Raw genomic sequence first — 14,795 nt, 5'->3', positions numbered from 1 at the left:
ACACGTATAATGGGCCTCATTCATGAAACGTGAGGAGAACAAATTTCTGGAAATTATTTGTCAAGCCATTCTTCATAAACGTCACATTTATTTCAATATGACAACGTACATTAGAAAGACTTTAATTATATAAATATATATATATATATATATATATATATATATATATATATATATATATATATATATATAAAAACTTTTAAAATGTTTAACTAATAATAAATATATAAAATATATATAGTTTTTTATAGTAGTATTTTATATTTATATCCCTGGGCTAGTATACTACAACTTCTTAAAGATTCGAAAGAGGGAAAAACATCCTTTTTAATCGTTTACTTGTTCCTTTCGTTCCATTCCTGATTTGCTCGACACTCACCACAGGTGTGGTCAAAGAGGCGTGGCCACTGAGGAAGGAGCTAGACACTGATAGGCTGAGACCAAGAGCAGGCTCCGCCTCCTCCGGAAGCCCAGCAGGAGGAGGGAGAATTGAAAAAGAGGAAGAGGAGGATGAAGGAGGAGAGATATAGGAGGCCTAGAGCGCGAGACAAACATGGAACAGGAAGAGAGACAGAGAAAAGAAAAGAATCAGGTTAAAAAGAAAGAAAAGCAAAGTGAGTTATATTAACTCAACTGGAAAAAAGTAGAAGCTGGTTTAAAGGGCAACATGTGTGCGTCTCTCTCTCTCTTGTGTGTGTGTGTGTGTGTGTGTGTGTGTGTGTGTGTGTGTGTGCGTTTTTCTATCCTGGTGGGGACTTCAACCTAATGCACACAGACTCATGGGGACTAACCGTGGGGTCTTAAATAGAGGCTCCCATGAGGAAACAAGCTCATAAATCATACAGAATGACTTTTTTAGAAAATGTAAAAATGCAGAAAGTTTAGTGTGATGGGTAGGTTTGGGGGTAGGGTTAGTGTAAGGGGAGAGAACATACAAGTGTGTGTGTGTGTGTGTACATACACACATTTTATTTTTGATTCTGAGGATGGGCAGTCATGTCGCCTTTAAACAATAAAAAATAGAAGAAACTGGAACAAAGCACAAGAAGAAAAAGCTACCTGAGCTACTTCCATTTTTTTTTTATCTATATACGCTTACTTTTGATGTTCTAATTTTACAGATCTACACCAGCAAAGAAAGAAAGAGATGATGTGAGAAAATAAGAGAAAGATGGATGGGCATCACTTTAGACCATTACTATCTGTATCTTTGCAACTGCATGTCAACTAACTCTCTTTAGAGGATCAGTAGACTGTCTGCTTAATATCTGCTAGCACTTTATGTTGATTATAACTTTGCAACTACATGTCAACTTATTCTACTAACCCAAGTGTAACAGTACTAATACTCTAATGAGAGTTAGTCGACATGTAGTTGCAAAGTTATAGTTATTAGAATGTCTAAAGTGGACCATCAAAATAAAGTGTAACTTCATTTTATTTTTTCAGTAACTTCTGTGGCACGAATTCCCCACAGCATGGGAGTTCCGGTTTGGTAAAGAATCTAATCTAATCTTTAACTCTTTCACAAAAACCACAAAAAAGCACAGTTAATCCATATTTTCCACTTGACTTTACAGCGACCCTGACGTGGCCACCAGACCAGTCACATGGTGCCTAATCTAAAGAACCTCAGTTTGACCTCTCACCTTTAGGGGCTTAACCTTTGACCTGCTCCATGCTCAATGCCCTCCAGCACAGGTCACTGATAACATGCATGTGATGATAATGAACTGGATCGTAACTCACCAGTTGTCTCTGTTTGGGGGGCAGCGCTGGCGGCGGGACGCCTTCGTGCACAGAGTCCGAGCTGCTGTAGGCGTCGTTGAGGCCGTAAACCTCCTGAAAGCGTTTGTTCCTCCGCTGCTCGTAAATACTCTCGTTCTGAGGCATCTGATAGAAGACGGACGGCTGTGGCTCGGAATAATCCTCCACAAACTGCATGTACTGCAGAACTATAGAGAAAAAACACAGTTAAACATAGAAAAAGAGGCATTTCTCAATAAAAATGTCTATATATACAGTATCAGTATATACAGTTCTTAATAAAAAATGACTGTATATACAGTACCAGACAAAGGTTTGCAATAATTAAGTTATTTTTAATTTTTTTGATGTGCTCTTACGAGTCTCTTATACTCACAAGCCTGTATTTATTTAATCAAAACTAATGTAAAAAAGGTAATAATGTGAAATATTTATTATTTAAAATAACAGTTTACTAGTTATTTACTAATATATTATAAAATGCCATGTTTTCCTGTGATCAAAGCTGAATGTTCAGCATCATTACTCCAGTCTTCAGTGTCCCATGATCCTTCAGAAATCATTCTGATATGAGGATTTGCTGCTCAAGAAACATTCCTGATTATTATCAATGATGAAAACAGTTGCGCTGCTTCATATTTTTGTGGAAACTGTGATACACTACCATTCAAAACTTTGAAGTAAAAAAGAAGAAAAAAAGTATACTTTTATTCAGCATTAAATGCAATACAATGTCACAAAAGATTTCCACTTCATTTGAAATTTCTATCCATCAAAGAATGCTGAAAATAAATGCATCACAGTTTTCATAAAAATATTAACCAGCAATATTTTCAATTTTGATACTAATAAGTACCATTATTGATAAATGAAAAAAAACTAAAAATAACTATTAATAATAATAATTGATGATCAGAAAATGAGAATGATTTCTGAAGGATCATGTGACGATGTGGCAATGCATTTAATCTTAAAGGTCTTAAAAAAGTTGGCTTAATTTTCTTAAAGCAGCGGTCCGCAACTTTTTTGCTGTTCAATATTTACAAAAATTATATAATGAGAATGTACAACATGAATCCATTTTCCAAACCGTGTTTCTGTCTTACTCTGAATAATTATGGTACTCTTATAATAAGTGTTTATATTGGGACTATTTCAGAGCGGTCTGGTAGGAGCCGCAGCGGAGGAGCACAGTCCCTGCGTGACTCGCCATAGACATAAACAGAGAGAAGTAGCTCCGGCTGCAATATTCTTCCGCAAGACACATGCAGTTCTGTTTATTAACTGCTAGAGCGCAAAAAGTTACGGACTGCAGCTTTAAACAAAATATAATGTCTCCAGGTTCAATGTTCTCCAGCCGTGTTCCTAGATGGTTCTTCAAGAGAATAACTCATTCTGACTGATTTAAAGGGGTACTTCAGCGCTGGGAAGATGAATTTGTATTTAAACTGGGTCATTAATGTAGTAGAAATGTGAAATTATTTTTGAATTTGGTGCTTTCTAGACTGAGAAAAGACAGAAAATGTATTTTTGTCTCATGGGGATGAAAGACTACAATTCCCAGAATGCTTCGCTGCTCTGTGAGGCCATTCCCAAAGCCACCACTACTGGATTACTGGATCACTTTCACACCGCGACCGCATTCATTTTCATAAAATCAGTTCAATTAGAGAACACACACTACAATTAAAAACTGAATGTGTGTGTTCAATATAATGTGATTTAGCCGCTGAGGGAGCGTCACAAACGCAGCAGGAGTCAGATCACACTCAGCGTTCGTGATGAATGAGCTGAAATAAGAGCTCTCGTGGTGAGAGCTGAGGTAAACAGGACGCGCTCGCAGCACTAGTTCAAAGCGCGTGTTCAGTCTGGCGCTTTTTCAGTTCAAGACTTTGAAAGCTTATGCCGCCGGCCACTCACCGTTTATATGAATGCCTGCAGCTGCGAGCCGAGCGCTGTGAGTGCGATCTCCCTCTGCTGGCTGTAGTCTTTAGCCTCTGGCCAAAAATTTCTCCGATGATGCAAATTGACGATATTTGTGTCATCGGAGGAATTTTTCCAGAAATAAAATGCATAAATCTCTCGTCTCAGGGGGATATGAGGAGCACGATCATTTGAATATACTCCAGGGTTTCTACTGATACAAAGCCATCTGCTAATTGCTGAAGTAACCCTTTATTCATTTAATGCAGCATGTTCTCTTACTCTGTTTGCCCTTCTTCTCTGGTAGTGGCGGAGGGCTGTCTCCGTCTGTACACTGTAAGAGTTCGTCTCCGCCGTTGACCTGTGGCAGGGGCGACCCTGGGGTCAGCAGCGGGAACGGGGGCGTGGGCTGCTCCTCTTCTGATAGGTTATCGTAGTGCGATGGGAGGCGCTCATAAAGAGGGTACGCCGGTATGATCGGTGCTGACCGTCGCTTCTTCTGCGGGAGGGCGGGCGGAAGCACCCTATTGTTCTGTCCAGGAGTGAGGGGCGGGGTCCAGTACTCCAGGGAAGCCTGATTGGTGACGGGAGCACTGAAACGCAGGTGGGTGGGGACCTGGGCGGGGCTTAATGACTGCGACTCCCCGTGGCATTCTGGGAGAGGGCTCAGACTGCTGCCAGTGCCGGTGGGAAACGGTAAAGGGTCGGATACGGACAGATCCTGATGTAGGAAGTCGTAATCGGGATCGTATCCCTCTGTTGAAAAAGCAGCAGAGGAACAAATCAAAAAGCTCTCAAAATTCAAAATTTTCCATTCAACTTTTACTCAAAGATTCATAAATCGTAATAGTGAAGTCAAGTCACCACAAAATAGCAATCAATGACGCAAACTTTGAGTGTGTGTGATGGGTAGGTTTGGGGGTGAGTGTGTGTGATGGGTAGGTTTGGGGGTGAGTGTGTGTGATGGGTAGGTTTGGGGGTGAGTGTGTGTGATGGGTAGGTTTGGGGGTGAGTGTGTGTGATGGGTAGGTTTAGGTGTGTGTGTGTGTGTGTGTGATGTGTAGGTTTGGGGGTGAGTGTGTGTGATGGGTAGGTTTGGGGGTGAGTGTGTGTGATGGGTAGGTTTGGGGGTGAGTGTGTGTGATGGGTAGGTTTGGGGGTGAGTGTGTGTGATGGGTAGGTTTAGGTGTGTGTGTGTGTGTGTGTGTGTGATGTGTAGGTTTGGGGGTAGGGTCGTTAGTGTAAGGGGGTATAGAATATACAGTTTATACAGTATAAAAACTATTACGTCTATGGAGTCCCCACAAAGATAGTGAACCAGAACCTTGAACTGTGTGTGTGAAACAGCTCTAAAAAGAAGTGTTGACTCAGTTTAGTTCATCAATTTTATAGAGAGTTCAATTTATCTCTATAATAGTGACTCTACTCAGCTCGAGTCAGTTCAATGTTGATTTAATAATGTCAACATTGCAAAATTCGTCAATAGTGAACACGAGTTTGAGTCAGCTATATAGCAGATTTACAGAAGAAAATAATGTCGTTGTTGAGCTCAATTCAGGTCAAGATTTGTTGCCATCTGATAGTGTCAAATCGATGATATCACTGAATATTAAGTGTCTTTTAGACCCCAGCTAAGTGAGCCAAAGGTGACAGTGGCAAGGAACCCAGACTTTCAGTGTGCATACCCAGTGTTTCACAGCTAGTGTTGCGAGAGCACTGCCCGCTGTCTCGCTCCAGTGAAGAGAGCTGCTCGTCGGACTTGCTGAGCTTTCCCATACTGTTACAGGGGGAGAGGCGAGGCGAATCCCCGCCATACGACTGACTCCCGCCGGAGAAACGCCTCTGGAGGAGCTCCACATCCAACTCCTGCTGCTTTAACCACAGAACATGACACCAAAACATCACCATCACAACAGGATATGCAAAAGCTGATGTTTTAAAGGAATCCTCTGGACTTTAAGCAGACTACAACGACATGGAAAACTAATAGATGAGGTTTTGGTCTTGATTATGAAGATTAGTTTGCTCTATTGGCATGACAAAAATTGAACATTAGTATTTCTAAAGCAGCGCAAATAAAGCAAAATAACTACAGGGGAAATGGTAAAATACAATTAAATAAATAAATACATAAATAAATGTAATTTTTGTATTATATAATAATAATAAAATATAAATATATAAATTAGGTTTTATATGCCAGTTTTATCAGTTTCCACTTTAATAAATTTTATTTTGTCATTTCTTTTTGTAATTTTTATAATTGTTTCTGTTTAAAAATGTTTATTTTTTATTAGTTGTTTTATAAAATAATGTTTTATAAAATGTTTTATATTTCTAAAATTCTTAGTGTCAAATCTATACTAGTCTGTGTGTGTGTGTGTGTATATACACACACACACACACACATATATATATATATATATATATATATATATATATATATATATATTTTTTTTTTTACAAACTTTTATTAGAAGTGATTAATAGCAATTCATTTGACAGCACTAATGTTTCTAATAGTTTTTTATAGTTATTTAAAAAAAAAATTTTTTTTTGTACTTTAGCTTAAACCTATTTCAGTTCATTTTAATTTAGTTTAGTTTTTCATCAAATATTTATACTTTATTTAAATTAACAAAAATGCTTTCAATAGTTTCAGTTAACAATAACAATACTGATTCAAACACCACTGTAATTACTTGCTTCACATTTAAGTTGAGAAATCAGAATTAGTGTTGTTACAAAATAATCAAGAAATCAGGATTAAGCACAGTGCCATCTAAGAGAGTTCAAAGGTCAAAGTTCAAGGGCCGTGATCAGGTGCCGTACCTGTCTCAGAGCTCCAGGAGGCAGGTTAAGACCACATGAGACTCGACTCATCGGCGCTACCACGGCAACACGCGTGGGGGAGGAGGCCGACTGTCGCTTCTTGGGAGGCAGAGCGGGCGGGCTATGGGCACAATATGCATAAATATGCAAATGAGTTCACAAGTATGAAGCAAACATTGTAACAAGGTCAAAAGAAACGAGCACAGACAGTCTACACACAGTTAGCGATGGTCTAGCCAGGGATTTAATTGGACACACTCACACACAACACACACATAAAAGTAGCACAGCAGTGGAATGTGTGGGCGGTGAGTTCGGATCTTGGGTTTCCCTGACGATTCTTTACACTTCCATGAAGCTCTACCAGGTAACCATGGAAACATTAGAATAAACTAATCATAGAACACCCGGTGGGAGGGATTAGAGTGGGATGCATCTCCAGTCAAAAATCCTGAAGGAATGTGCACAGGATTCCATTTGGAATTTTTATTATATTTTGGAACTATTTCATAAAATCCAAAAGGATTAAATGAGAATATCCTAAGAATCAAATTAGATCCTACTGGATAAGCAAACTTCAACAAGAGTTTAGGAATACTTTCATCTTACTGAACATTTATCTGCCTTTATTTTATCTGAAAGATCCTGAAAATTCTTTTTTGCTGCACTTAATGAATATTCTATTGAGATTTCTATTGGAAACTACACTGAAATAACACTCAGAAATCGCTAGTAAATCCCACAAAGAAACAACTAGTAAGTTATACTCCAATAGTCTTTGTTTCAAAAAAATAAATCATGCATTCTAAAATTATCCCTATTAGGACAAAATGCAAAATTCCAACAGAAATTCCATTCACATTCTTTTTGTGGGATTTATAGACTATGCCTCATTGGTCAGCCATGCAGTCAGGCTTTCCTTTGATTGGCCGTCACTCTGCTACGTGCAATCCAATTGGACGCACAACACCACACAACCACATGCAGGTAAGGGCCGGCGTCCAATCAGGGAGGCCGAGGGGTGTTACTGTGTGATGTCAAAATGCACACAGGAGCACACCGTTGGCTAACGTACGTTTCCTTCGCCGTGGCCCTCCGCTGCCCGGCAACAGGATCGGAGCACAACTGCATCCTGTTCCTGTCCCGTGACAACCCAGCGATCACAGAGCACAGAGAAAGAAGATGAACAAACAAGTCCAGAGAGACAGAAAATGCAGAGAGACAAAGATGAGTGATTGAAGGACACACAGATGAAGGAGAGAGAAACAGACACAGTGGTTGAAATGCTAAACAAACAAAGACACATTCATTAGAGCAGATGCCATGATTCATTTACACAAATGAAAGCGAGGCTAAGACGGATGGAAGAACAGTTTGTTTCTTGCTGTTCGGCTTGATCGTAGATATATTTACGTAGATGCCTCATCCGACCAATCCACACAAATAAGGAATCTATATACAGTAGGGATGCCACAATACTCAATGTAATATTGAACCGTTCGGTACGGCATTCACAGTTCAATACGCGCTGGTGAATTGCGTTTTTTCCCCGGTTTTGCATTTAATTAATTATTTCCATTTCCCTCCGTTTGAAATATTCCTCTCAGTTTATTTCGGCTCTGTTTGAGTGTGCCTGTGAGTCTACACGCTGATATGAGCAAATATCCAATCATATGCACTAAACTTAGGGGTGTTTAGCCGCGTTTTAAAGCCTTGCCGGTAAAACATTTAATTTTTTTCATAGAGCGCACGCACTAAACGTCTGTCAAACACACGTGATTACTGGACAGTCTTACTGTGCTAATACTGTCCAATACACACAAGGTTAACATATAAACACAGTTGGATATGTCGAAAGTGAAAGTAAAATTGCGTGTGTCTATGAGATGTGAGCAGGTCTTCAATTGACAGCAGCAGCCTATAGTAAACACGCTGTCCTTAAAGGGACAGTCCACCTCTAAAAAAAAAAAAACACCTTTAATACAGTAGCTTTTAATCAATGTTGTATATTGAAGACCATGTAGTTTTAATATTAGCCTACATTTATTCATTCAAATTTATACTTAAATGGTACTGTACATCTCTGAGCTGCCACTGTAAATCTTTATATATATTTATTTTATATCATACAATACACTGAGAACGTGTACAAGGTTTTTTTAAAGTAAAGTTTGAAGTTTAAGTAAGGGTCTTTTAAGTGAAATAAAGAAAGAGCATTGCAATAAAAACATTTTCTCCCTAACCCTTTTCTGTTCCTTTCGCCTAAGAATAGAATACTAAGGGTGCGTTCACACTTGTCATGTTTGGTTCGATTAAAACGAACCCTGGTGCGATTGCTCGGTTAGTGCGGTTCATTTGAACATATGTGAACGCTGCCATCCGAGACCGCTAAAAAGATGGGTCTCGGTCCGCTTCCAAACGAACTCTGGTGCGGTTCGATTGATATATGAACGCAACACGGACCAAAGACATGTAAACGATCCAAAAACCGGACGTAATGTCACAAGATGCCACGCATAATGCAGCTGATTTGACGACGCGGAAAGATGGGTGTATCCAAAATGAGTAACTTTAACGTTAGAGGGCAAACGTAGAGCAACGAGGAAGTGCCTAATCAATATTTGGTCAGACGAGCATGTTTCGAAAATGCTAGAAAAAACACACAAAAAGCACACCTGGCTCTTCTCATCAAAGTTCCTGTGTTGCCCATTATTAGCAGGTACAGACGACAGAACGGCCGTCTCTGTTCTGCACAACGGAGGAAATCCTGCCGCTGTTTTGAATGTTTTGAACATTTCATGAGCTCTTCATGAGTTCTCAGCGGGTAAAAATAATGCCACATGTACACGCATAAAATGATCGCGTTTAATCCGGCACACAGCGTTGTTTTGAACATTTCATGAGCTCTTCATGAGTTCTCTGGTAAAAAATAATGCCATGTGTACACGCATAAAATGATCGCGTTTAATCCAGCACACAGCGTTGTTTTGAATGTTGTGAACATTTCATGAGCTCGTCATGAGTTCTCTGGTAAAAAATAATGCCATATGTACACGCATAAAATGCCCGCGCGTGTAATCCGCACACAGCATTGTTTTGAATGTTCGGTAAACGAGCTCCTACGTCATATAAGCCGACCAATCAGGTTGTGAGCGTCTCCCGGTGCCTTTGGTTCGGTAACTTTAGGTTCGCTGTTAAAAATGCCCGTGTGAACGCTAAGCGGACCAGGACTATTATGTTTGTTTTTGTTTTTTGGTCCGGACAAAACGAACCAAACGAACCGAACTACAAGTGTGAACGCACCCTAAAAAAAACGTGGTTAACAACCGAGGTATGTATTGAACCGTGGACTAACTGTATTGTTGCATCCCTAGTATACAGTATATATATATCTATGACCGTGCTGGTATTTTGACCTTATTTGGCGGAAGTAATGGCCCTGGGGAATACTAGATAAACTTTGTCTGCTATGAGGTAAAAAATAACACAAATACTGTTCTGTTCCTTGCAGAAACCGATCATTTGTGTCTTAAGACATCAATGTGTCGCCACGAGCCACAGTGTTTAATATGGATTTGTTTTACTCTCATAGAATTACACCCCATTGGCATGCATTATACGAGTTAAAAATCTTCATTTGTGTTTTTTCTGCAGAAACAAACATACCTACATCTTGGATGCTCTGGGGATAAGCAGATAAACATCACATTTTCATTTTAGTTTTTTGACTTAAAGGCATAGTCAAAAAACTATCCCTTTAAGTTGTTCTCCAGTGTTGCGGGGGAAAAAACAGCACCTAAACAAAGCAAAAGGACTGCAGGCGACTAGCACATTCGTTCTGCGCCTGTGTGTAAAGGAGTTAACTGTATTTAAGCAGATATATTTATCTATATTCGTCATTCAAAAAGGGAAAGCGAATTGACTGACTTGCTCGCTTTCATCCCTTTTGTTCTTATTCTCGTGCACTGATTCGTTCGCTAAGCTGAACAACCAATCAGAGTTCTCTCGCTCACCGGCGCCCAAAAAAACCCAGACGCCGTCCGACTACAGTCAACAGTGTGAAACACCCCGAAAAAACTGCCGGTGCTAAAAAACGGCCCGACGTTGCCCATCGGCTTGGTGTGCCCCTGGCTTTAGGCTCAATTATGACTAATGACTGACTACTGTAATTCTTTATTCATAGGTACTTCTCATTCAATTATCTCATCTTTAATTAGTGCAACATGCAGCCAACAGGCTTTAGATTTGAACAAAGAAGAGAGGGTATTATATCCCCGTTTTGGTATTTGTTACACTGGTTGCCTGTAAAATTCATAAATGAGTTTAAGGTTCTGTTGCTGGTATATATCTTATCAAAACATAAGGCATATGAGATCTTCCAGCCTGATGCTTCTTCATGTTCCCAAAACTAGATTAAAATCCAAGGGAGATGACGCCTTTTCTGTGGTTGCTCCTCGCTTATGGGAGAACTCTCTTCCAAAGCACATTAAATCTTCCCCATCTATTAAAGCCTAGTTTGAAGACATCTTTTTAGTATGGCTTTTAGATTTGAATAGATTGATTTAATTGTGCTCATGTGGATGTACTGCATGTCAATTCGTATATTGTATTTATTATGCTGGAAAGGACTTCGGTCAACAGAATTTGTTTTAAATGTGCTATAGAAATAAAATTTGTGATGTACTGCATTGTATTATGAAAATGGCTGATGCAAAATCTAGAGTGCAGGGTGGCTGATTGCTGGTATAATATATATATTTTTTAAATATTACAAAGAGATAACACTGATAAACAGCTTGAAATTGGTGCAGATATTTAGAGTTTTCCACTTAATTAGGGATTTAATATTGGGTTCTAAAATATGAGAATACAACAATCATTTACAATGAGAAAGACATTTTTACTATACACAGTATTTATATATATTTTTTGAAATACTGATTTAAGTTGTTTCTAAAAGCAGGAAAAAGAAAAAACAGCTAGGAATATGGATCATCAGATATTTAAAAAAAATGCAACTAAATAAATTAAAAAATATATAAACAATCAGATGCAAAATGAGATGCACATTAAATATTACGCTTAACCAAACATTTATTTACATTATATTTATTGAATTCACACAACTTGAAATTGTGGTAATCTTAAAATACCTAAATACTAGGCACATCATTTATTGAAAATGTGTATTTTACACAATTGTCCGTTGCAAAACTTGGTGAACGAAAAGTGAAGGAACTACAGCTCCCAGTCCAGCTATAGCCTTGTTTTCGTTGACGTTAAATTAAGTATGTCATGTACCCTGACTGAAGTCTAGAGCTGACATGATCTCATACACCCTCCACACACACATCTCGTCATCAGACGGCAAAAATAACTCACAACCATCCACAATTCCCCTTTACAGGAAGTGTGTATGATGCAGTTACTACTGCATGTCTCTAATCACAGACAAATTGTAAATGAAAAACCAACAACTTCTTCGGAAGCAAAACACCTTCGGGAGATGATGCTGTCGTATAAATGTGTGTGTGTATCGGATTTGTTCTTTCAAATACATTTTGATACTTAATTGTGGAAAAAAAGTAGATTTTAGAATGAACATGATGGAAATTACAAATCACTAAATACACTACATACTGCAAATTATTCGGCTCACTACTGCCTAGTGCACGCTAAATATACTCCCTGAGTATATGCTACAACATACACCTATAGTATACTTGATGTTCACCTCATCAATGCATCCTACACACTACACACAAGCATATTTACCTTAATCTGTCGGCTGTAAAAGGAAACAGTGAGGTATCAAATGATTTGAGACAGGACCAAAATTGGAATGGCATACTAGCCTAACATTCACTGTGCTTGTGGTATTTAGCATGTGCTCATGCAGTTCTCTGCATGTATGAAATACTTCGGTGACCTGCTGCATTTAGCAGAAAAGAGTGTGCCGTTGATTATAAGTGTGAAAAATGAAACCACAAACACCAATTTCAGATTTTCTAAGCCACGCTCCCTTACCTGTGCTCTGCCAGTTTGAGTCCTGGTAGAGGAGGTTTGGGCGGAGCCACCTCCTCCTCTGACATGTCAGTCAAGCTGTCAGTGGGCGTGACAATGGGCGTGGTCTTACTCAGGATCGCCTTCTCTCGCTCAGTTAGAGGATTTTCACACACACTGAGAAAAAAGAGAGAGAGAAACATTATTAAACTGTCTCTATGCAATACTGTTGAATCCATATCGGCCCGTTATGACTGTACCTCTCAGCTTTGGTCACAGGAGGCGCTGGTTTGCTAGGGGACGTCGGGGATGGTTGCTCCTGTTTCTCTATTGTGAGTTTCACCAGCTCCTATTACAAACGCACACACTCCGGTTATAAATATGCCTGTGTTGTTTTAACCTTGTCACAAATACACATCTCACCCCCTCACCTTCACACCATCCAGCACGCCTTTGATCACCGTGGTGACGGTTGCCACAGTGTCCTTGTCGTCGAGGTCGATGCCCTCCAGCATCACCTGGTCAGACCAACGAATGAGATTCGCCAAACTCTGATATACGCGGTTATGACAGGAGGACATTGCCGAGCTGTGATGAGAGAGGGAGAATAATGGAGAGAGGCTGCATGCAAGCTGTAAAATTGATTCATATACAACTGTATTTACTATGGAACGCCAAGATATTTTAAAGAAAACCATGGTATTACCAATAGGGGTGTAACGATACTCCAATGCCATGGTTCGGTTCATATCACGGTTCTGTTGTGTTTGCTGTGGAGTCATGGTTCATGGCAGGGCACCAGCAATAATAACACTAGATTCACTTTTAACTTAATAATAACAACAATTTTACTTATTAACTTTATCTTTATCAACTTTATAAATTGTCTTCGAGTTTTCTTCAGAGCAGTTAGCATACCTAAGTAAACTAAAATGAAATAAATCCCTGTGATCATACACACATGAGTAATGTCCCACTTTAGCCTACTTAAACACAAACATTTTACAAATAAGACAAAAGCCCTTTTCGGATGGTAATTCTCATGGGGTCGTGAGGTATTTTCATCATTGACAGGGGCTAGTCTGTGATTTTATTGCATCTGAATCCAGAATGTCAGTGTTTTTCTCCCACCACCCATGTTAAAATCCCCAGCCGAATTGCCTACCCTTTTTTGACAAACACCAAGGTTGTGTGGTGATTTATATGCCATCCGAATCCACATCTCTGAGTTTTCAAGAAGAGATCGCTTCAAAATGAACTGTTTAAATCCCTTTTGACCCCTGAGGAGCACCGTATCGTTGCGTTTCTCCGTAATTTGGATGCATTTTAAAGATCTAGCCTACATTTTATGTATTATTCTGCATATGTTTTATGAACTTTTGTACGTAGGGCCTATAACATCTACCTGTTCAGGGACTGCAGGTGGAAATGAGCATTTTTTCCTATAACCTGGCACAGGACATCTCTTCTTTTTTAGACTAATGTTTTTTCTGTGCATTGTCCCTGATCAAAAAAAAAAAAAAAAAGAAATTCAAAATAAATACATTTTTATTACTGAAATGCTGGAAAGTATTTACAAGAATAATCTTTCATCACCGCTCAAGAGAGAAAGAGAAAAAAACACAAACATTTGAAATGAGCCATTATTACGGCAATATTTAACATTATATAGGTTAAATTTGCAGCATTGTATTAACTAAAACCACATTTTTTAAACGACATCTTCCTATTTTTAAACAGGAGATTTAAATAATTAATAATTTCCTGTTATTAAATTAAATACGATTTATCTAATTATGCTTGGAACATATTATTCCAAGCATATGACATTTTCACAGCAGACAAACATTCGACTGGTCACGTGAGCAGAGCGTTCCCAGGTGCGGATCACAAAGCGCGCTCCTCCGCTTCGTGAATGAAGCGCTATCCGAATGCATCACTGAGGTGGCATGCAAATTTATTTTTACGGACGTCAGCATGAGAAACAATTACTGTCCAAATAGGGCTTAATACTGATGAATAAAATGCCTATTTGGTAAAGCTATTAATTTGTGTTTTTTGTTAATACAAAGTAGCCAGCACACTAATTAAAAAATATACAAAATGACAAAGTGAAAATAAAGTGGCATTTTGGGGATTTGGAAACAACAGTTACTACGGTGAATACACAATACATTAGGAACTTGATTACGTTACGTGATTTATTGGTACTTCAGTTTCAATTCATGACTTGACAACGTAACGCTGCATGCTCGTCGTTTCTCTTGTGC

The 14,795-nt window shown here is 38.9% G+C and overlaps 1 protein-coding gene across 7 annotated transcripts in view; it reads right to left on the bottom strand.

The window, feature by feature from the left end:
* Window positions 1-14,795, bottom strand: part of rapgef1b (Rap guanine nucleotide exchange factor (GEF) 1b) — a 75,309-nt gene that overhangs the window by 22,336 nt on the left and 38,178 nt on the right. For 3 of the 7 annotated variants that reach the window (XM_067422817.1, XM_067422815.1, XM_067422820.1), the window contains exons 4-12: window positions 12,957-13,113; window positions 12,786-12,874; window positions 12,550-12,702; window positions 7,598-7,660; window positions 6,523-6,643; window positions 5,376-5,562; window positions 3,973-4,446; window positions 1,750-1,955; window positions 380-535 (exon numbers count right to left, since the gene is read on the bottom strand). In XM_067422817.1, the coding sequence (XP_067278918.1) occupies window positions 380-535; window positions 1,750-1,955; window positions 3,973-4,446; window positions 5,376-5,562; window positions 6,523-6,643; window positions 7,598-7,660; window positions 12,550-12,702; window positions 12,786-12,874; window positions 12,957-13,113 (1,606 nt within the window). The remainder of the gene's footprint in view (window positions 1-379; window positions 536-1,749; window positions 1,956-3,972; window positions 4,447-5,375; window positions 5,563-6,522; window positions 6,644-7,597; window positions 7,661-12,549; window positions 12,703-12,785; window positions 12,875-12,956; window positions 13,114-14,795) is intronic. The other 4 variants (XM_067422816.1, XM_067422821.1, XM_067422818.1 and 1 more) reach the window with 4 other exon arrangements.

The sequence above is a fragment of the Pseudorasbora parva genome, chromosome 18 (assembly GCF_024679245.1).
Source record: "Pseudorasbora parva isolate DD20220531a chromosome 18, ASM2467924v1, whole genome shotgun sequence".
Lineage (NCBI taxonomy): Eukaryota > Metazoa > Chordata > Actinopteri > Cypriniformes > Gobionidae > Pseudorasbora > Pseudorasbora parva.
Note: the sequence above shows the minus strand (reverse complement) of the source record. Positions and strands in the feature narration are given on the sequence as shown.